Genomic DNA, 24462 nt, shown 5'->3' on the forward strand with positions numbered 1-24462 from the left:
TCTTTCTCCTACCCCTCCTCCTTCTTCTCCTTGCCCTTGCCCTTCTCATTCTCTTCCTCCTCCTTGTCCTCCTCTTCCTTCTCTGTCCTCTCAATCTTACCCCTATCCTTCTCTGGTTGTCGATCTTTTCAAAGTTCTCCATAGTTTACCAAACAAAACAGAGGCTCAAGACACTTTTATGGTGCAGTCCTCACTGCAAATTGGTCTGTTTAGAGATTTGACTATTTGTGTCTTGTAGGTTGATGCTTTGAGATTTTACTTGAGAAGTGTGTGCAACAACAGAACATTGTGTACAGTGTTTTGACAACAACGTGATGTGTAATTGACATCAGAGTGTTAACAAGGAAAATCAGAGTCTAATGCAGATAAGGGAGTCTTAAGTATTGCCAACTTGGGTCGAGCGATTGATACATGAAGTGAAGGTTGTGCAAATTGTGCCAAATTTTCGCTTTTTAGGTCTTAACAACTGTGAAAAACTGTAAAATGAGTTGCAGATGCACCATCAAAATAAATTGTAAAGACATTTTGTCATGTTCTTCACTGGATTTAGTAAAAATTCCACTCTGAGTTTTCAAAGGTTGCTTTGAGTGTCATGCATTTGGGTCCCGCAGTGTTACAAATTCTCTTTGGACTACCTTAACCTGTTTCCTTAGAGGTATCTTGTAACTTGGAGCAAATATTCACGTTTCTATTGATGATCTCCTTAACCAAAACAGTTAACATGACTAGTAATTGACTCAGACTTGATCTGGACTACGTTTGACATTGTGTATCATGTAAAGCATTAAAGTATTAATGAAAATCTATTTAAAACTATTTGCTCCTCATAGACTATATTATCACTTTTTTTGTAATTCTGACTGGACAATTTGCCTTATAATTCTTCAGGAAAGATCTGTTTGTAATAAATAATGCTAAATTTAGTGTTTAAAATTGTGTTTGAGTTTCTTTAATGAGAACTCCGTAGTAAAAGTTATGTTTCCCCTCATTAAACCTTGGTTGCAAAAAAATAAAAAATACTCCTTAATTTCTAAATTAAAACAACTAAAGAGGATGTTCTTTGACAAAAAAGTTAGTTTTATTCAACTTGGTTGAGGTACACGTATCATCACATAATGATGCGAAAAGCTTTAACAAGACTCCATAATGCGTCTAATAGACCCAATCCTCATGGGACCCATTCCCATGTCCCTGAAGCTTCTGTACTCTCCAGGCTTCATATACATCATTCTGCCCCTGTAGTTGGGCTGCTCGTACATGAGCCAGTGGCCGTCCATCACATTGCAGGACTGGCAGTCAGACATACGGAAACGTTCCTGGATGGAGTCACAGTCGTCCATGAGCTCGTGCATCTGCCCACTGAAGTTCTCCTTCTCGAAAATCCTCATGCGGAAGGTTCCTCTGTGCTGTTGCAGAATGAAACCATCAAGTCAATCCATAAGGCAAGTTAAAAATACACAGTTTTTCAACACTAAAATTATGTTTTTTGAGACAAAATGGCTTATTCATGGTAGGGTTTAGGCATAAAAGAAGCTCTTTGACTGATGGGACTGTCTAGAGTTTTACATGATGTCCCATACCAGCCTTTCATGTTGGCATGACCAAACAAAATCAGCGTACCATTGGAATCATGCGGCTGGATCTGACGCAGTCACTCATAGTCATGCCCATCAGTCGCTGGTTGTCAGGATAGTCTCCTCTCCTAGCCAGCATCTGGTGACCCATGAAGTTAGGGCGCTCATAGACCATGAAGCAGCCACTCTCAACCCTGCAGGAGTTGCAGCGGCTGAGGTAGGAGGTCAGCTCAGCACAGTCGCTGCTGGTCTCATAGGAGCGACCCTGGAAGTTCTTGTCCTCGTAGAAGATGATCTGAATGGAAAACATAATCACTGATCAATGACAGTCTTAACAGCAGAACACATATAGACTCAATATTGTAAACATAAACTTCGGTGAAGCGAAGGGACTTCGAGGATTGCACTGAAACAGGAAAAAGTCACTACAGTAGTGAGAATCATTATCGGTATACCCTGCCCATGATGATGTTCAATGCCTTCCACAAGAGCACTGGTAGTACTATATCAACACGTTATCACTGCTGCTTTTATACTGATCTTGATTGCTTCATGATCTATGCACCCATTGTGTAAACTCCACACTCAGCAAAGCTATATAGCGGCCTATAATGTTTGTTAAAGCGGTCTGTAAATGGTTATTATTCACAATTGTTTGCATCTGGGACAGTGCCAGATTCTTCCTGTGTGTTCCTAGCGAACAGAGGGGGTTGGTAGGGTGGGGCGGTGTTTGTGGCACTGTTTGTGGCGGGCAGGGGGATATGGGCAGCAGCAGTCCTGACCTTCTACATATTTAACCAGTGGTACCTTGTTTTTAAAAGCTATATCCTTGTGATCTCTTTCAGCTGAGTGCATTTTTATTGTGTTTTTTTTTATTCTCCCTTCCAGCTAATTTTTACGATTGGATGAACACTAAAATCAAAAGTATTACACAATGATCTAACCTTACACTCAAGGAGCAAAACATCGGCCCGTGTTTGCACCACTATAAGCACTATGTCCGTTCACACTTTTTGCAAAACAATACACACAGTGATTTGCAAAACACTAAACACACTTGTATACATTAGACACAGAAGTATATCAAGATGCCACTTCCTTGCAATTCCAAAGCATTGACTGTCAAATTACCACACCTATGTGACAATTGGTTACAGTTTTTCTCGATTGCTTTCACACACACAAATCATGGGTGTACTTAATCTAATGCTCACATCTTCTTTGCACAGCAAGAGTCTTCTCTGGCGAATGAGTTAACTATTTCTCATTGCTTTCACACAAATGTCTTTGAGTTTTACAGTTTTTTACGATTGCTAAAACACTAAAAACCCGTTGGCTGAACAAAGTTCTCAGTTGCCGGAACTCATGTAGCTAATTGTGCAGTCTGTTGTCAATACCTTCAACTATTTCACATGGTAAAACACAATTTGCAGATCTCACTTAGACTTTTCAGCAAAACTCTAAACACATTCTCAGTCTCAAAACACATTCTGCACTCTAATGCACATGACATGTCATCCATACTGGTAAACACAAGTGGCAAAAATGAAATACACATAGAGAACAAACGTCATTGATTACAGTTTTTTTCCATCGCTAACGAGCGCTTACCTATACTTAAAATACTTTTTCTAAACTCTTAACACAGACTTACACCTACAAAACACAATTGGCCAAATAGATCATTTTCTTCTCAAAAGCACATTTTGTTAACTATATACTAACTCTTCATTTCAAAATAGAAGACATCTTTCTCTGCACACACTAACTTTACCAAAACACTGGACATCTGACTCAAAATGAAATTATTCTTTCAAAGAATAACTCTTGTTTTCACTTCACAAGGAACATGCAGCCAATCAAAGTACACCAGGTTTCAAAATACTGGCTATTGTGGACATTACAAAAACGGCATAGACTTTTATGTTTCAGTTTTACAGGTATTTGCATGCAAAACATGCAATCCACTGTTTTTTACGCCAAATGTTTTGGTTGGGAACTGTATATCCACATGTAATGTTCACATTCAAAAGCATTCCAGTAAAAAGCGAATCAGTTTTTTTTTCTTTACTGTTTACTACAGGAGGTATAGTAGAAATACTGTTTACAGTATGATACAACAGAAAACGTTTTACAGTATTGTTTAAAGTTAACAAAATATCCATGAACAAAAAAGCAGCAGTAAAAAGCCCAGTAAAAAGGGAGAACTAAAAAAAAGCACAAAATTCCTTTATCTAATTCCTGCGATCTTCAGGGTTAGGCCACAAGTTTTCATCCACATCGCATCTGATGTTATCCAAGGCGATACACCTTGGATAAAACCGCTTGGAATGCCTGATCCACCCTTGACAATCATCAACTGTGATGTCCCTGCAGCCAGCATCCATGGCTTCAAGGAGGGACAACTGGTCATGTGGATGATGGTCATAGACTTTCCACCTCCATGTAGAAAAGAACTCCTCTATGGGGTTGAGGAAAGGTGAATAGGGTGGAAGAAATAGACAAATCAGTCTTGGGTGGACCTCAAACCATGCTGTAACTGCTTGTGAGTGATGGAAGGCCACGTTGTCCCAGGTGATAACGAAGGTCCTCCTGTTTTCACCCTCCTGATCCTGCTATGGAACCAGGCGCTGGTGGAGATCATCAAGAAAAGCAAGGAGGCGCTCGGTGTTGTAAGGTCCAACCTGACATTTGTGGAGGAGTGATCCTGCATTTGAAATTGCTGCACACATAGTGATATTTGCCCCTCTCTGTCCAGGAACATCAACTGTGGCCCTTTTTCCAATGACATTTCTTCCACGTCGACGCCTTTTGGCCAGATTAAATCCTGCCTCATCCACGTATACAAATTCATGAGGGGCCTGGTTGGCCTCCAATTCCATAACTCTCTGAAACTAAGTTTATGTAAATCATGACATTACAGAACTATATACCATACAGTACTGTAACCTATTACTGAGTAGGTTACCTACTTGAAAAGTGCAAAGCTTATAGAACTGTACATTGAATTGAATATACACACCATACCTGGACATATTGTTGTCGTAACACCTTGACTCGCTCACTGTTCCTCTCAAAGGGAACAGTGTAGAGCTGTTTCATCCGCACTCTGTGTTTGGACAATGTCCGCGTAATGGTTGCGAGGCTGATGCTATTGATATTGTGAAATATCTCTTGGTCCTCCAAAATTCTGCTTTGAATCTCATGCAGTTTAATTGCGTTATTTGCAACAACCATATCTACTATGGCAAGCTCTTGTTGATGATTGAGGAGCTTCCCTCTTCCCCCAGAGGGAGGAAGACGTTGCATTCTTTTGAGGGACAAAACAAATCAACATGCATTACTGTATGGCCTCATTGACATGTCAAGTGAGAATAGAAACAATCCATGTAAAATCTAAACTTACCAGTTGGTTTGTTGAAAGATGCGTATAATTGACTCAACCGTTGACCGCCTCAAATTGGGCTGTACTCTTTCACCAGCCTCTCTTAGTGAAAGACCGTGGTTTATCACATGGTCAATGATAGTGGCACGAATTCCATCACTCACTACTGCCCTTGTAGCCCTTAGAATGCCACCACCACGCATTCTTATACCTCTACCTTGCCCTCTCCTTAGGCCTGCTCTCAGGGCCGCTGACAGGTTTGGCTGGGCCCGGGACAAAATGGGCCCAGCCAACCCAGCCAAAAACTAAAAATCTTTTTTTTGTTCCCAAAATTGTCAAACGCCGAAACACAACCACAGAATTCCCTTGTGCAGCTCCCAAACACATGACGTCGGGATGACAAGCCCATTTATTACGGATAAACCAAAAGGAATATTTACAACTTTAATTGGATAGGCTATGGACTGAGTGAAGTTATGGCTTTCAGAATCATACCACAATAAAACTCACGCTATTTTATTCACTTAGAGCTCATTACAGTTTTTTTACAATTGGATACACACTAAAATCAAAAGTGTAACACAATTATCAAAACCTTCACTCAAGGAGCAAAACAACGGCTCAGATCTGCACAACTATAAGCACATTTAAACATCACACTTTTTGCGAAACCATACACACAAGTGATTTGCAAAGCACTAAACACACTTTTATGCTTTAGACACAGACGTATATCAAGAGGTCACTTCCTTCCAATTCCAAAACAATCTGTCAAGTTACCACACCTATGAGCCGGTCAAATAAACACAGCCATCAAGTGCCCAAACACATGATTGCTTAATTGTAGACACAACAAACAGGTTTAAGCACTATAGAAATGCAGCAGATGAGTAACTGTAATCTGTCTTCAACCAAAATGGAAGGAGTCAAAAGAAGAAGAGTGAGGGTGAGAGGGGGAATCCACAGAGGAGGAGAAGGAGGAAGAGGCCGAGGCCATGCCATGAGGCTGAGGTCAAGGTGGAAGTAGAGGAAGAGGAAGACCTGTAGCAGGAGGAAAATGTGCTCAAAGAAGAAGAAGACCAAATGTATCAAATACAGCAAATACAGTCAAGGGTACTTTTATTTATCGCCAGACCCGCGTGTATGTCCGCTGAACTTCCAGAGAATGTTTGGGGAACAAGGCGGAGCCCATTCATCTGGCGAGTTTCAAGTTAACGGCAATCAAAAACTAAGATACAGGCTACCCCAAAATGTCACGTTTATAACCCATTCGTTACATCCAACTCTATCTAAATGGCAATTTCACACGTTGCCATGACACTGGCTTATTTTAAACCATGAGCCGCGTTACACTGGCTGTAATTCAACTGACTGATGATTCTCAAATCAATTCAGCCTGATTGGAGTGCGCAGTGCGTGCCTGCCTGAAACATTTGATTTGGACATGGGCCTATTTGCGGGGTATTGTGCATATTCTAAGATTCAATTAGATATAGGCGTATGAAACACAGTGTAATAAAGGCGTTGTGGTTATCAAATTATTTAATGCCCCCTGTCTGTCTGATATTGATCTCCGTGTGACTTGCTCATGTGGTGCTGCGCTAATATGTTTGACACACCGCCTGTGCCTGTGTTACTTGACGTCGGCGCTGGAACAAGTTGGCCGTGTCTTACCTGGCTCTGCTGCACAGCTGCCTTTACTGGTACCTGCAGCATCACCTGAGTCTTTTCTGAAATATTTATAAAGAGATCCCCTCAGGCTTTGGGCTTCTTCCTCTCTTTTTTTCGCCTTTCTTTCTTTTTCAGGGCTCCTGACATGTGCATGTTGAATCGATTCGCACACTGACCACTAATGGAATGATGTCATCTTTTTTCTTCTCCAAAGACCAAACCATTTTGGCATAGGGGTGATAGGGGGTTATTGGCCGTTTTTTGATGAAGGGCAATGAAGGCAAACAATCTAGGAGTCATTAATTGAATGCAAATAAAGCACTTTTCTTCTCTAAATCAACACATTTTGAAGTATACATACAATAATTAATCCCAACTTCAGGGGGGTCCAGTTATGGGCCCCCCCCATTCCAGGGCCAGTCCAGGGCCCGGGACAACGTACCTGTTTGTCCCCCCCTGTCGGCGGGCCTGCGTGCTCTTCTCCCTGGACCTGCTCCTCTCACTACTCCTTCTCCTCTCACTACTCCTGCTCCTCTCACTTCTCCTGCACCTCTCACTACTCCTGCTCCTCTCACTACTCCTGCTCCTCTCACTTCTCCTACTCCTCTCACTACTCCTGCTCCTCTCACTACTCCTGCTCCTCTCACTTCTCCTGCTCCTCTCTCTACTCCTGCTCCTCTCACTTCTCCTGCTCCTCTCACTACTCCTGCTCCTCTCACTACTACACCTCTCACTGCTCCTCTCACTGGGCCTGCTCTTCTCCCTGGGCCCCTTGCTCTAACTCTTCCTTCTTTTTCGGTTTCTGTTTCCAAAAACATCACTCCTCAAAGTCCTCCTTTTACTGTATACCTAAGTAATGCCATTTATTCTAAGCCAGACTGGAATCAGCTGTGGTTGACCCAATATACCCAACATACATCAGCTGTGTGTCAATTATTCAATTGTTTGTTTATTATCAGCTGGGATATATTGTTTTAGAACTGATATTACTGTATTACAGAAGCAGAGGTTTTTATACTGTATCTAAGGTTTGGAATATTGTGTTTGCAATTGTGGGATGTTGTGTGTTACTGTTAACATTTGTAAATAATACAAAAACAATCCATAATTTAGTTTGGAGGTATAGCTTGTCTGTTAAGAAAATGTAAGCATTATATAAATGTGTTCACTGACTGCATATTGTGTGAAAACAATATGAAATGTGTGAATGGTATGGCCACAAAGGACCGATGTTGTGCTAATCCTGTTTAGAGTTTTGAAAATGTGACTACTGTTTAGAAAAACGCTCGTTAGCGACTGAAAAAAACTGTAAACACAACCACTCAAAACTGATTTTACTAGGAGAGAAAATTTTGCTTATGATGTCGACAAAGTGCTCTGGCCTGACCCAGCCCAAAGACAAGAAGAAGCACATTGATTACATGTTGACTCCTTTGATTTTTGTCCCTTTTACTGTAGTAGTGTATACTGTAGTAGGCCTACAGTGCATTGTAGGCTGTATAATGTACAATTAACAAGTTGTATGGCCCTGTAAAACGGGAATTCCTGGACCAAAAAAGGGACCGGGCCGTCTGAAAGGCTTTGAGTGGACGATGCTTTCTGTGTTTCTCTGAAAAAGTAATATTCATTAAACCACACATTTAATGCTCGTATTTAATCTGACTCCATTATCTCTGAGATCTGACCCTACTTTTTGGGAACCCAGTCTAAGTTCCTCCCTTAAACTGTATATATTTATATTAAATCGTGAGCTGGTCTTCAACCCTATGCACTCATCATCTGTATTTGAATTTCTTCTCTTACTTTCTAATAACCGTGTTCCACACAGTAATAGCGTCATTAAAGGACTCGCCTCGGCCGGCCGATTCCCTTTTGAACAAGTCCACCGTCATAATATGCATCTAGTCTGAGCTAACCACAGAGGTCTCATAATGCTGCTAAAGGTATATTTTCAGCTTGATGGCGTCACGTGATTCAGGGACAGAACGCCAGACTGGTGCCCGTTCCTAGTTTAAAACACGCGCACGCCGTACAGAGGCTGATCACCTACCTATCTCTATATTATAAATTAACAGTTCACTATGGCATGTCTTAGCTCAGGTGATTATAGCCAGGAACCCCCAGACTTACATTTCTTGATGCTGGTGTCTGCAACTAAACCCTAGTCAGTATTAGCGGGACACTATATCATAACATCAGTTAATGATTTCAGAAGAAGGCAGCGTAGGTCAGAATTACCGATTTATTATAGCAAGAACACGTTACCATTACTATTTATAAAAACAATCCTAAGTGAATAAACCAGTCTAACTAACAAGGAACATATCTACATTGAAGGATACTAAGTCTGCAATACTACATGAAACATAAAAACACTTCCAGAAACATGAACATACCTGGCTGCTGCGAAATGACTACTCACACGGATGTGAGGGAGATCTGAAGACAGAAGACTCCCCGAATTTTGTCTCTCTTACCCTTAAGTATCCATTTTCGTCCTGCATCTAGCCTAATGAATACCCCCCTTGACAGGAGGTTTCTCAAGATGAGTCACACATTACAGTTTTTCACTGTTGCTAAAACCCGTTTTTCAAAACAGTAACGTCTTTCTCAAAACTGCACACAGAAAATTGAAAACCTCACACACAAAATGCTAAACCTGACACTCCCTTTGCAAGATGACTCTTTGCTATCAAATCTCTTAACTGTTCACAAAATGGAACTCGTGTTTTCATTTGGTACACACAGCCATATTTTCAAAACACACACACATACATTCATTTAGTACACACAGCTAAGCATTTGCTGCACACTACCAAGCATTTACAGCACACAGAAGTGCAAAATTGAAAACACAATCATCAAATCACACCATATGAATGACAATGACTCGTTGAGCCATTTCTCCTTTTGTAAAATGTATCAGTGTAGGCCTACATTTTTCATAGTCAAACATAAAACAGCAATACCGTTGTTCTCAAAAACCATATTTACAATTTCAGTCTCCTGTTCCACCAAACACTAGATTGTATTGACATAAAATTGTATACAAAATGCTTACAGTTTTCCTCAATTGCTTACACACATTTTTTTTTTTACAGTAAAGAATGCCTCGTTTTCTCAAAACTCTAAACACAAATCCCAGAACAACTAACAAAAAATGCAAAACCCTTTATATCTCCTGGAAAATGCTACTTTGCTTTAAAAAAATACAGAAAGTGTGTTTTCTGCCTCCTCAGTGTGGTTCTCTTGTGGTCCTGCAAAATACAAATACTTTGAGCACACTATATTCTATTGATATGCAGTAGTACAGTACACAAGGCAAACAGATTTCGTACTTGTTCTCCATCCTGAAGGTTCTAATGAAAAACCATGAAAAAATGGTCTACCACAGCGGCCCAAATCTCATTGGAGATGACCATTCTCCTTCTTCTTTCTCCTCCTCCTCTCTCTCTTACCCCTCTCCTTCTCTGGTTGTCGATCTTTTCAAAGTTTTCAATAGTTTACCAAACAAAACAGAGGCTCAAGACACTTTTATGGTGCAGTCCTCACTGCAAATTGGTCAAAAGACCTAAAAGTTTAGAGATTTGACTATTTGTGCCTTGCAGGTTGATGCTTTGAGATTTTACTTGAAAATTGTGTGCAACAACAGAACTTTGTGTACACTGTTTTGACAACAACGTGATGTGTAATTGACATCAGTGTGTTCACAAGGAAAATCGGACTCTAATGTAGATAAGGGAATCTTAAGTTTTTCCCACTTGGGGCGAGCGATTGATACATGACGTGAAGGTTGTGCAGATTGTGCCGAATTTTCGCTTTTTACTTCTTAACAATAGTGAAAAACTGTAACAACCAAATGGAGAGAGTTCTCCCCCACAGTGGGGGTCGAACCCCCTCTACCCAGAGACACTTCTGACCCCTCGCAGAGGCCAAAATGATCAGGTCTCTGATATCTATGTTTTACTTAATATATACAGATGTAGAACTGAGACCATTTTCCCACTCACATTGAGACCATTAAAATGAGTCCAAACATCATGCAGAAATCACTTTCTAATATCACATTGAGTTTGACCCTCTCATCCTCATTGTCCTGTTCCTAGTTTGTCCTCAGCACGGAAAATTACACCGAGACAAACAGGAACAGAGATCTGAGATAAGAGTCTCTGCAGGGGGCTGGGAAGATCAACACAACACCAGCACAACAGGGCACCATAAAACAACACCCAGCCCCACCAAATGAATTAATTACAGTTTTTCCCAATCGTTTTCAGGCATTTAGCGAATCATGGGTCAACTTCATCTAATGCTCACATCATCTTTGCACAGCAAGAGTCTTCTCTGGCGAATGGGTTAACCATTTCTCATTGCTTTCACACAAATTTCTTTGAGTTTTAACACACTTTTCAAAACAGTTTACACACTTCTCAGAGAAAGACACAAAACCTAATTGAATAACCTTGTCAACACATTGCAGACACTTAGTAGCAGCCTACTGGCACTGCTCTCTATATTCTAAATATCGTCAGCACCTGTGTGAACTCTCTGTGCAAAACTACGTAATCAAGCAGTTCTCAACCTCTAAAAAAGGGTCAATAGATTGAAGTTGATACCAAGCATGTATCGAGGAGGCCACCACCAACAACCTCAGGATGAGGACAAGGAAAAGGTTGTGGTAGAGGTAGAGGGGCCCCTGTCAGGGGACGTGGCATTCGTGTAAGATGCTCAAATGAAATTAGGGCAAGAGTCATTGATCCATAGCGAATCATGACCTCTCCATGAGAGAAGCTGGCCAAAAGGTTCTTTCAAACCTGAGCTGTCATACTGTGGCATCAATTGTTTGTACGTTCAGCAATGACAATACAGTAACACTTTGCTGGCCTTCACAGTCAATATAATGTAGTATGTTTCACTGTATTTGCACTCTTGGCAGCAACAATTTCTATACTTTTGTAAAGGATGTTGTCACAATACAATGTATACTGTAGTTTCACTACATGTTAAGTTACAGTATTTACAACATATACGGTAAAATTCTGATTACGTGTATTGTAACAGTATTTACAGCCTATTGTACTATTTTTACAGAATCAACACACTGGCCCACACTGGTGGCAGGGGGAGATTGTTCACTGCAGAATAGAGTTGACCTTTTCACTGTATATTGAAACCTATCATTTTGACGTACAGAATATACATGTAATGTGGAAAAAGTACTGCAATACTGTAAATATTTTTGTGTCAGAATCTTTGCCATTTTGTGCACATAGAACAAATGTAACGTAATCAATGGTGTTGACAGGTCCTTGTTTAGAATATATGATATAGTGTTTAGCAATACAAAAACAGAACAACAATATTTTACTGTATACAAATTTTCAGATTTTGAATACTTTCTGACAGTATATTCCCTAAGTAAGAGTGCTCAGTACAAAACCCAAATTGTAGTACGTTGTCAGTGGTAAAATAGTCAATACTGTGAGGGTGTTGCACAAAAGTTGAAGTGATGGTTTCATAGGTTGATATTGAAAGCTGTATTTTGAGTTTTGCTATCCATTGTTAAATAAATGAGAAAACATACATTTTCAATTGAGCTCAAATTGTAGCTTTTGAAGGAAATGTTTGGTTTTGATGGGTGTGTGATACATTTTTGAGAAGGTAGTGTCATTCTGCAAACATTATATAGTGTTTTGGTCATTTCAGCTTCTGTTAAGGGCTGTGTGTGAGCTGTTTTGAAAAAGTAAACAGTGAATGGAAAAATTCGCCAAAGCGATTGAGAAAAACTGTAACAGAGGAATAATGCCATCTGTGATTTTCCACTTCAAAGAGCCATTTCCTCCTTACAGCCCTGAACATTGTGCTTTCTATTTGCTACAGTAACAGTACTGATTGCTCAATAGATTTTGACTTGTTGCAGGTTCATATCAACAAAGAACAAGAGTGGGTTCGTTACAGTTTTTCACTATTGTTAAAAAGTATAAAGCTAAAATTCGGCACAATCTGCACAACCTTCACGTCATGTATCAATCGCTCGCCCCAAGTGGGAAATACTTAAGATTCCCTTATCTACATTAGAGTCCGATTTTCCTTGTGAACACACTGATGTCAATTACACATCACGTTGTTGTCAAAACAGTGTACACAAAGTTCTGTTGTTGCACACAATTTTCAAGTAAAATCTCAAAGCATCAACCTGCAAACCACAAATAGTCAAATCTCTAAACTTTCAGGTCTTTTGACCAATTTGCAGTGAGGACTGCACCATTAAAGTGTCTTGAGCCTCTGTTTTGTTGGATAAACTATTGAAAACTTTGAAAAGATCCACAACCAGAGAAGGAGAGGGGTAAGAGTGAGAGGAGGAAGAAGAGGAGGACAAGAAGGAGGAGGAGTAGGAGGTTGAAGAGTAGGAGGACAGAGAGAAGGAAGAGGAGGACAAGGAGGAGGAACAGAATGAGGACAAGGTGAAGAAGGAGGAGGATCAGGAGAAAGAAGAAGGAGAATGGTCATCTCTAATGAGATTTGGGCCGCTGTGGTAGACCATGTTTTCATGGTTTTTCATTAGAACCTTCAGGATGGAGAACAAGTACGAAATCTGTTTGCCTTGTGTACTGTAATACTGCATATCAATATAATATACGTAGTGTGCTCACAGTATTTGTATTTTGCAGGACTGAAAGAGAACCACACTGTGGAGGAAGAAAACACACTTTCAATATTTTTTGAAAGCAAAGTACCATTTTCCAGGAGATATAAAGGGTTTTGCATTTTCAGTTAGTTGCTTTGGAATTTGTGTTTAGAGTTTTGAGAACGAGGCATGCTTTCAAAAAATGTGTGTAAGCAATTGAGAAAAACTATAAGCATTTTGTATACAATTTTATGTCAATACAATCTGGTGGAACAGGAGACTAAAATTGTAAATATGGTTTGTGAGAACAACGGTATTGCTGTTTTATGTTTGACTATGAAAAATGTAGGCCTACACTGATACATTTTACAAAAGGTGAAAGGGCTCAATGAGTCATTGTCATTCATATGGTGTGTTTCGATGATTGTGTTTTCAATTTTGCACTTCTGTGTGCTGTAAATGCTTGGTAGTGTGCAGCTAATGCTTAGTTGTGTGTACTAAATGAATGTATGTGTGTGTGTTTTGAAAATATGGCTGTGTGTACCAAATGAAAACACGAGTTCAATTTTGTGAACAGTTAAGAGATTTGATAGCAAAGAGTCATCTTGCAAAGGGAGTGTCAGGTTTAGCATTTTGTGTGTGAGGTTTTCAATTTTCTGTGTGCAGTTTTGAGAAAGACGTTACTGTTTTGAAAAACGGGTTTTAGCAACAGTGAAAAACTGTAGTAGTGACATGCCGGGTACAGTACTATAGGGGTACAAGGAGGAGAAAGAACCAACAAAAATTACAGCAAAGCAGAGTAGTAATTTCTGATACATTTTTAGCTACTATGAGAGAACATGTTTTCGTTCATCAAAAGATGACGGATAATTATGAAATTTGTTTTGAGATCAAAAATGTACTTCTCCTTGAGAACTATATGTTTTGAACAATGTGGGTTGTTTTTTTGGTGTATTTTTTACTGACTGCTTGAAAGTGTATATCATTTTGATCACTTTGTTTATGATTTAAGAGCAGTGTTTGATTTTGAGCACAGGTAAAACTGTTTTGAGGCAAAAGTTTCATTTTGCAAGAGGATTCAGAGGTTTTGTAAGTAGTGCTTGAAGATGAGGTTTCGATTTTACAGTTTTGAGAAAATGGGTGACTGTTTCAAGAAATGTGTTTTAGCAATCGTAAAAAACTGTAACACACTTTTCAAAAACACAAAACCTAATTGAATAACCATGTCAACACATTGCAGACACTTAGTAACAGCCTACTGACTGAGTTCTCAACCTCTAAAAAAGGGTCAATAGATTAGGCCACCACCAACAACTTCAGGACAAAGAAGAGGTTGTGGTAGAGGTAGGGGGGCCCCTGTCAGGGGACGTGGCATTCGTGTAAGATGCTCTAATGAAATTAGGGCAAGAGTCATTGATCTGTAGTGAATCATGATCTCTCCATGAGAGAGGCGGGCCAAAGGGTTCATCCAAACCTGAGCCGTCATACTGTGGCATCAATTGTTTGTACGTTCAGCAATGACAATGAAACTTTGCTGGCCTTCACAGTCAATTTACTGTACTGTGTTTCACTGCATTTGCACTCTTGGCAACATCCATTTACAGTAAAATGTGTTGCCACAATACAATGTATTACTGTAGTTTCACTAAAGTAATTTAAAACATATACAGTCATTACTTTATATTTACTGATTACTTTATATTTACAGTCTCTATAGCCTATCCTTGTCGCATCCTGAACAAACATCTGGTGCAGATGAAACAGATATATCAAGTGCCTTTTGAACGGAACTCGGAGAGGGTCAAACAGCATGAGTATGTGGAGGTATGTATTGTTCACTTTAGCACTCTGATGGTCCATACTGCACATAACCTTTTTATATGTTAATGTACTGTATACTAAATATATGCTGAACTAAACAATCTTGTCTTTCACTGTATTTCAGAGAGTTTTACAGATGGATGCTGATGGCAACGGCAATCCCTTGTGAATTTATATACAGTGCTGCTTGAAAGACTGATGGGCTTTTAGTACCTTCTTCCTGTTGTCCTCAGATATCTCCTTTCCTCTCTGCATTGTTGATCTGTGTGGGTACACCTTGGCACTACAGTAGTTTGTTTGGTTTCCTCTCTCTTTTAATCTGTGAAGTGCAACCCTTTTTCTGAGGATGTCTCAATTGATTGGTTTGCTTAATTGACTAATTAAGCACCCAAATGTGTTTCACCGAATCTGTTACCTACTTGACTTTACCAATGCAGCTGGGAGCCCTGTAAGCAAAATGACGTCCCCTCGACGTCCTGTTCTAAAAACGTAAATGTGTATGGTTCCCTTGACAACTCAAGGGCGTTTTGCACGCCGTTGCAAGAACGTCCCTAGGACATTGCGGTGACGTCTGGAAAACGTGTTTCTATAGGTCCTGGGGACGTTCTGCAGGAAGTTGCAAGAACGTCCTGAGGGCATTGTGGTGACTTCTGGGAAACGTGTTTTAGACGTCCTGGGGACGTTATTCAAGGACGCACCGCGGACGTAGCAGGCACGACCGTTTTTGCTGAGCTAAATGAAGAAAATAAAATAATAATAGATCGCGGAACCGTCATTTTGCTTACAGAGCGCACACACACACACACACAAGTTCATTTATATTACACATTTCATATGATATACATAGACACACACACAGACACACACGCGCTTACAAACTTGATTGCAAGGCATGGGAATTGAACCGTTAACCTTCCTATTACTAAACCATTTCACTACCTACTGTACTACCACTGTCTGATTACTATTTTGTCACTTTAACACGTTTATCACAGTGTGAGACAGCCAACAAACGTAGTCATTTTTTCCGAGGGTTTGAGGAAAAGCATATTGTAGCGATCTCAGTCACTACGCATTGAGGGTTTTCCATAATGATTCCTTTTTTAATTAACATCCATGGCACGTCACGGACGTGCGGGCAGGGAGGCAGAATAACTAGCCAAACTAAGAATGATGAAATAAAATAAATATGAATGCTTCTCTACTGATCTGTGCTATAAATGTAATGTCTGCATGATTTCAATACAATGCATACATAGGAAGGTCTATCAAGTATCTAGCTTTAACATTGAGCTTTCCACAGACCTTCAAAGATGCTGCAACAGAACGTAGAGCTCACCGGTCAAATTGTCTGATTGGAATTTCTTAAAAATCCCGTCTCGCAAACACAATCTGGATTTGACAACAATCCTAATATTTAGGCCTATAAAGCAAACGTGCACTGCCCTTATTATGTTTTAAAGGAACAGGCTAATCTGCCGTTAGAAAGCCCTAGATGTTCGAACAGCATCACCAGAGAAAAAGCCGAAATGTCGGGCGCTTAAGGTGCGAGGTAATTGAAAGCCACAGTAAAATGTTCTGTTAGCACTGCGAAAAGGCGATGCAAAGGATTCACAAGAGGGTCGAATAATTTTAGAATCTCAATGAGAGCAATGACCATGTTGCGGCGCTCATTTTAACGCCACAGCAGGTTGCGATTAAAGGCCACTTATTGACGCGCATCAGATATTAATGTTTTTGTTTCCCATTGTAAACTTATGAAAATAAACATGTTGCATTCTAAACCACCTGATTATGTTATTATTTAAGCTATGCAGGCCGTCAGTTTTCTACAATAGGCTAATTTAGAAGCAGAGATAGATATTTGGCTGGCTTATCATTAAAATGTCGGGCAAATGAAAAACATTTTTCTCTAGCGGAACCTCTGGTTCAGAGAGGACCATCAGAGTTCGTCAAGGGGACGTTTTGGAAGGACCGAATGCGAACGTCCCGCAGTGGACCGCAGGTAAAGGTAACGGGGACGTTTTTGAAGGACGTCCTGGGGACGTATGCTGAGAGACCAAATAAGAACGTTCCCTAAAAGTCCGTTTTAAGGCTCATGCCAACGTCCCGCAGTGGACCACAGGTAAAGGTAACGGGGACGTTTTTGAAGGACGTCCTGGGGACGTATGCTGAGAGAGCAAATAAGAACGTTCCCTAAAAGTCAGTTTTAAGGCTCATGCGAACGTCACACAGAGGACCTGCAGGTAAAGGTTATGGGGATGTTTTTAAAGGACGTCCTGGGGACGTTTGCTGACAGACCAAATTATAAGGTTTCCTAAAAGTCTGTTTTAAGGCTCATGCGAACGTCATGCATGAGGACCACAGGTAAAGGTAACGGGGACTTTTTTGAAGGATGTCCTGGGGACGTGTGCTGAGAGACCAAATTATAATGTTCCCTAAAAGTCTGATTTAAGACTCATGCGAACGTCACAGAAGGCCCAAACGTAGACTTGCTACGAACGTCAAAAACGTTCTGGTAACGTCCTCTAGCGAACGTTGTGGCGGGGACCAATTGGGGACGATTGGGGACCTTGCGAATGTCCTGTTAACGTCCTGGGGACGTTCCCTGTTTGTGGGGAGTTCACTTACTTTCACACATACACTGATTCCATGTTTCTTGTAGTTTTTTGGCTACTCACACAATTTTCTCTGAAAAAAACCTGACATTTTATATATCGAAAACTGGTGATGACAGAATAGGAAGATCATGGTAAAACAACCGAAAACTCTTAACTGCTCCAGGGGCTAACATACTTTTAAGCAGCTCTGTTACTTGATGAGGCAGGGTTCAATCTCAAAAGTAAGAAGGAGAGGCAGAAACATAATTGGCCACAGGGCTATAGTCAGTGTCCCGGGGCAACGTGGGGGTAACATCACCCTTTTCGCTGCCATTGCCCAGAATAGGGTCCTCCTCCGCCATGCCAATATAGGTCCATACAGTACACCTCACATCCTCACATTTTTGGACAGATTGTACATCACAGCAGTTAACAACATGCACCAGATGCAATACATTGTTGATCATTCCACCTCTCTGCTCTGGTCCAGAACTGGTTTCAGCACCATCCGCATTTCTTAATCCCATACCTGCCACCATACTCTCCATTTCTGACCCAATTGAGGAGTTTTTCTCCGCATGGTAGTGGTGGGTTTATGATCTCCGGCCCCAGGTGCAGGTACCCCTCATTCAGGCCATGGAGGAGGCCTGTGACCAAATTGAGCCCGCAGCCATACAAGGATGGATTCAGCATTCAAGAAGATTCTTCCCTTTTTTGTTGTGAATCTCCATGTTGACATGTTTGAGTATATGGAGAAAAATACATTATATTTTCATCAGGCATTGTTCTTGTGTGGTGTCTATTGTATACAAGTGTGTATTGCAAATCGCTATGTGTATTGTTTTGCAAAAAGTGTGAGCAGACATTGTGCTTATAGTGGTGCAAATGTGGGCGATGTTTTGCACTTTCTGGAAACACACTGACTAATCATGATCAGAGTAGCAAAGAGAAGCTACTCTGAAAAACTGAAAAACAGGTTTTCAGTTAACGACCCTGCGTGAGTGTGGAGAGGCCTGCAGGACATCACCAACTATAAGAAAACCTCCCCCCACTCCATGGAGAACCCTCAACTGGCTGACGATCTGAATGTGTTTTACTGCAGATTTGATCACCCCACATTCACACCCCTCACCCGTTCCAACTCAGACTTCACACCATCAACTGCACCCCCTGTCATCACCTCCCCCCTCCTCTCTCATTCCCCCCCTGCACTGACAGTCTGTGAAGAGGATGTGTGCCAGCTCTTTCAGAGACAAAAGACAAGGAAGGCATCAGGCCCAGACGGTGTGTCACCCTCCTGTCTGAAAGTCTGTGCTGATCAGCTGGCCCCCATCTTCACACGGATCTTCAACAGATCTCTGGAGCTGTGTGAAGTCCCCCCCTGCTTCAAGCGCTCCACCATCATCCCAGTCCCTAAGAAACACTGCATCACTGGTCTGATTGACTACAGGCCCGTCGCCCTGACGTCTGAGGTCATGAAGTCCTTTGAAAGACTGGTGTTGACACATCTGAAGGCCATCACAGGCCCCCTGCTGGACCCTCTGCAGTTTGCCTACCAGGCAAAAAGGTCAGTGGATGATGCTGTCAACATGGGGCTGCACTACATCCTACAACACCTCGACTGTGCTAGGTGTGTGTAGTGTTTTGGAAGGAAAAAAAACTTAAAAATTGTGCTTTAACAATCGAGAAAATCTGTAAATGTACCTGCCATTCACCTTCATTGTGCCAGTAATAGAATAATAGAAAAATATTTACTGACAAACTCAAGTTACCTTTGTAGTGAAAATGCATTGAAAAAAGTGATCAGGCAAATTTTACTAGAAGAACAAAGACAGCAGCTGAAACTGATTTATCACAAGCTCTGCTTCAGATCTTGCCTTTGGTCCATAGGCTGCTATCTGAATACAAATATTTATGTACAGGTCATTGTTCATTTCAAATTGAACATGTAATTTACAGGGGAAATATGGCCTGGCATTGCTGCTTATCGTTGGCTTGTTTGGGCTTTGGCTTCGGGTGGCCATCTAAAGATCCAAGTTAAAGTCTTTAACAGTATTAACCTGATTGCTGCCTTCTAATTCAAACTGAACTTCCTCAGATTGCATGTTATTTTACCTTTTAATGTAATTTAATGTGAAAGGGTAATAGAAGGTTATACTGACACATACTTGGTCCAAATCTAGTGTTGATAGAGTGGAGCCTCTGCAAATCAAAATCTATCCGAGAATGCCAACAGTGTTACTTGATGACTTTTTCATTATAGATAGATAGATTAACTTTTATTAATCCCGTGAGGGAAATTCAATTGTCAAAGCAGCAGGGTAGTGGGAATAGGAATCAAGTATCTATACATTTTCATCAAAAATAAATAAATACAAGTTTGAATAAGAGATAAAATAAATAGATACACAGCACAACTCTTTATATAAAACTTATGTTTGATTTGTGTTGGTTGTGGAGTCTGATAGCTACTGGCATCGAAGGACTGGCCTAGGCGCTTTGTGGTGTGCCGAGGAGGGATCAGTCTGTGGCTGCAGTAGCTCGTCATAGAGGGGATGGGAGGGGCTCCTCAGGATAGCATCCAGCTTCCTCCTCGTCCTCTCCTCCGCAACTGCCTCCAGTTTATGTAGTTTAACTCCCACCACGGAGCCAGCCTTCCTTACCAGCTTGTTTAATTTGTTTGCCTCGCTGGTGTTGATGTTACCCCCCCCCCCCCCCCCCAACACACCACGCAAAAGAAGAGGACATCAACTAATGCATTGTTTTTTGACTAATACAAATCTAAGTATTTAAACTGTATTCGCCAGAGCACTGTTTTTAAGAAAGCCCTCCACAAATGCTTGCCTTTGGTGAAGTAATTGCTTGATTAGTATTTTAGCTAGCATGCTTATATTAAGCTGGAGATGGCAAAATAAATGTGCCTACTCTATCCTGTGTCTTGATATGGTGCTGTAGGAGAATTATATCAACACTTCAGTGGCTGTATTTTGTCACTGGTTGTGTGCCATACTTTAAGGAGAGCCTCGTCGATCAGGTCTTGGTACTTTTTTCTTTTTTCAGTTGGTGAGAGATGGCTAGCCTGACCTCCCAGGGCACTGTGATTTTGGCTACTATGATGGTCTTTGTGCTCCTGGATAGAAGAACCATGTCTGGTCGAAGTTAGGTTACCGCCACCTCCTCCGGAAAGACAAGTCGTCTCTTCGGATCCATTTGAGTACTTGCCAATTCCCAATATGAGTGTTAATTTGCCTATGGCGATGTTTTATCAATTTCTCCTACCCAACTGTTTCCGGTAGGCAGGTTTGATAGGGCAGCAGAAAATGGCAGACAGACATAAAATCCTGCTACCAGCTGTTTTCCGGCAGGCTAATCTTATAAAACAGCCAAAAATGACAGAGCACCTCCTGACCGCAGCCTTGAGTTTAATGTAATGTTGCCATGAAGTGGTATCGGAGAAATTTGTATTCATTTATCGCATTCATTCTCCAAAGTATGAGCACAGCACAGTATCGGCCCAATACCAAATACCAGCATCGGTGCATCCCTGGGGAACTTACTTTTAGGATATACTCTCATCTTACAGGATTCAGTTGGATAAATTGGATGCAATAACAAAATGTGTTAGTTTAACATTATAACATGTTTTAAAGAGAACCAAGAGTAATGTTATTCCAATATAATGTGATTTATTAACCTTGTCAATTCCTCTTTTATTTTTCAGTGTTCTGAACCACTGTATATGTCAATAAATAACAGTTTTAATGACTTAATATATTAAATACTTATATGTTATATAATATTATATTATATTATATTATAACTGCATGTTAATCAATGCAATACAAGTCTGTGAACCATTATTCTTTCAATGATATTTTACATTGGTGGGTTATGGACATTTTACCTGAAATTTGAGGGAATGGAACTGGATTTACACAAAGTGAATGAATTGCAGGGAATGGCATTTGGTGGTGCATTGTTTGAGCCAAAGCTAAAATGGCAGCAGTTGAAACGTGGTGTAATTGTGTTGCTCCGCTCTCGTGCAGCAGGGAACAGCATACACACTCGTGCCGGTTCTATCATGACAGTTTACCGCGTGGTTGAATGACAATGGCTCCCTGAAATGAGTTTTCATAGGGTGGAAATGAGTCAGGTGTCAGAAGAAGAATGTTGAGTGTGTGAGTGTGAGGTGAGGTGAGGTGAGGTCGAGCTATACCACAAGCATTGCATTTTTGCGCACTAGTCAAACCAGGAAAGGCAGGTACGTTTGTTTTGTTATTACAAATGTTTTATTTGTGAATTTTGCCTGAATGTTTTTTAGATCCAAAGACAGTCATTTGTAAAACAGCAAAATGACTTGTCAATGAATCAGCAAGTGAATTAGAATCTTAAAGAATGACAATCTATCCTTGTCCTTGTTACTGACACTGGTCAGTGATGCGCCTCATGCTCATGAATCTGGTGTTGCTGTATCCCATGTCTCTGAAGTTTCTGTACTCTCCAGGCCTCATGTACATCATCCTGCCTCTGAAGTGGGGCTGCTCATACATGAGCCAGTGGCCATCCATAACGTTGCAGGACTGGCAGTCAGACATACGATGGCGATCCATGATGGAGTCACAGTCATCCATCAGCTCCATACTCTGACCTCCGAAGTTCTCCTTCTCGTAGATCTTCATTCTGAAAGATCCTCTGTGCTGTAGTTAAAAGGAAATAATAGGTGAATGCTTGAATGGATCTAGGTGTCGTAATGACTGAAGTGATCAACAAACTAATATGGGGAAATAGACTCTATAAAACACGTTTATATCATGAACATTGGTTACCATGGGGATCATGCGACAGGAGCGGACGGAATCAGTCAGCCCCATGCGGGTGTAGTCGGAGTATTCGCCCCTCCTCATGTAGAACTGGTTGCCCATGAAGTTGGGACGCTCGTACACCATGAAGCAGCCGTTCTCCACTCTGCAGGAGTTGCTGCGGCTGAGGTAGGAGGACATGTCAGGGCAGTCGCTCATGCACTCATAAGAGCGCCCCTGGAAGTTCTTCTCCTCGTAGAAAATAATCTACAGAACAAAAAGCAAAAGTATGGAAGTTATCAGTTTGTAATTTCTAGTAAGAACCTTAAAAAAAGATTTCTAGTTTATTCAAACAGTTCTTCATGTAACATACTGTACCTTGCCCATGTTTGAAGGGTTGTCGACCTGGGATTCCATCCAACTGCCGTGTGTAGGCTCACGGACGCCTTTTATACCTCATTCGGACTGCAACAGGTTTTGTCATTCAAATGTCCTGAAACCTGATGAATAAGCAAGTTCACAATTTCATTTAGTGTCCACAACAAGAGTAATGGGCACATGAATTAGGGACTACTCATTGTGTAACCAGACTCCAATGTACATTCATGTCTTTACATTAAATGGCATTGTGATACATTATGAAAATATACAAGCAAATAGAGAAATTAAGAAGGTGAGACTTAACAATACTTGTATCTGGATCTGGAAAGAAAACTAAAGCAGAAAAAGCAGAGGGCCAGATTTCTTTCCAATACAAAAATAACTGATTTGCAAGCAGACATTCAATTATTCATCATTGTTTTAAAAGGACACTGACCCACCTAATTTATATAGCTTAATGCTATATAAGGTCTCATAATTAAAAGCAAACATATCAACAGTATTATGGAGAAAGTTAATTCAATCAATGTTTGTGAGCAGAAGACAAAGCTGTCAATATACAGTACAACTTGTGATGTCTTTTGCCCTCTATGGGTTGAGCCATGTAACTACAACTTTAATTGCTTCAATTTTCAAGAGTGGATGAGCACATTTTGGACAGTTGGCTTGATTATAGTCTGTGCCACTGCCAAGATAGAAAAGTTTTGGACTTGATCTTACCAGGAACTCAGACTGAAAGTGCATTTATGATAAACATGTCCTATGAAATTATTTAAAAAGTGGATACATGCAACCAACTCAGATGTGCAAGTGAAATCCTATTGTGACCCATTCTCATTCATTAATAGTAATGAAGATTGCCAGCATAGATGTGCATAGGCTCTGGGCTCTGTAAAGCGCCTTGAGACAATTTGATTGTTCTGGCACTATATACATAACATTTTATTTTAGAAGGACAAAGGGCTGGGAGAGGGGAAGAGAAGCACATAAAAAAGGGCAGATAAACCTCAGGATGATGAGCTACTGGGATGTGGCATTGTTTTTCAAGAATGGCTAATGCCTTCAATGGCGGAGCTCGATTGACCAAGGAGTCAAAGAAGTGTGCATTCAAGGTTTCAACTTGAGAAGAACATGGAAGACAAGTAAGTTCCATGTCGACTCAGGACTAGAACTCAATGCCTTGAAGTGAAGCGTATGTTTACTGTGTATGGGTTCTTCGCCAAATAAGTACACCATCACATGTGGTGTTATCTATGGGTTGGTGTCACTGGCCATATGATGTCAGATGTAACAGGTATTTGTTTTCAGTTGTTTTAAGGACAACCGTATTTTTCAGTATTGTGGTGACTTCAACTGGCCACTTTCTGGGGATCATTAAGGACAAGAAATCTGTCAAATCCAAAATCACAGGCTCTAGAAATAATATACTAGTAATTTTAATACCGGTAGTTTGAATAATTTGATGGTATGAAGTAATCATATTGTGTTCTCAAATTCTTAACTTCCTAAAGTAGTTTGTGTCATTGGACAAGTATTTGCTTAACAATGAACCACACTATGTTAACATAGTGTTTCAAAGATAAAAGAAGAGAATAGTGAAGGC

At 40.6% G+C, this 24462-nt stretch overlaps 1 protein-coding gene across 2 annotated transcripts; it reads right to left on the minus strand.

The window, feature by feature from the left end:
• Positions 1–1130: 1130 nt before the first annotated feature.
• On the minus strand, positions 1131–22865 carry LOC308365181 (gamma-crystallin M3-like; the record flags this gene model as incomplete). 2 transcript variants are annotated; one of them, XM_080838534.1, is made up of 4 exons in its annotated part: positions 1131–1406; positions 1621–1869; positions 22506–22745; positions 22857–22865. In XM_080838534.1, 4 exons carry the CDS (start codon positions 22863–22865, stop codon positions 1131–1133), a joined length of 774 nt encoding a protein of 257 aa, XP_080694660.1. The 2 variants fall into 2 exon arrangements, with proteins under 2 accessions (XP_080694660.1, XP_080694661.1); XM_080838535.1 differs by lacking the exons at positions 22506–22745; positions 22857–22865 and adding an exon at positions 2030–2038.
• Positions 22866–24462: the final 1597 nt, after the last annotated feature.

This window comes from Sprattus sprattus (genome assembly GCF_963457725.1).
Source record: "Sprattus sprattus genome assembly, chromosome: 5".
Classification (NCBI taxonomy): domain Eukaryota; kingdom Metazoa; phylum Chordata; class Actinopteri; order Clupeiformes; family Clupeidae; genus Sprattus; species Sprattus sprattus.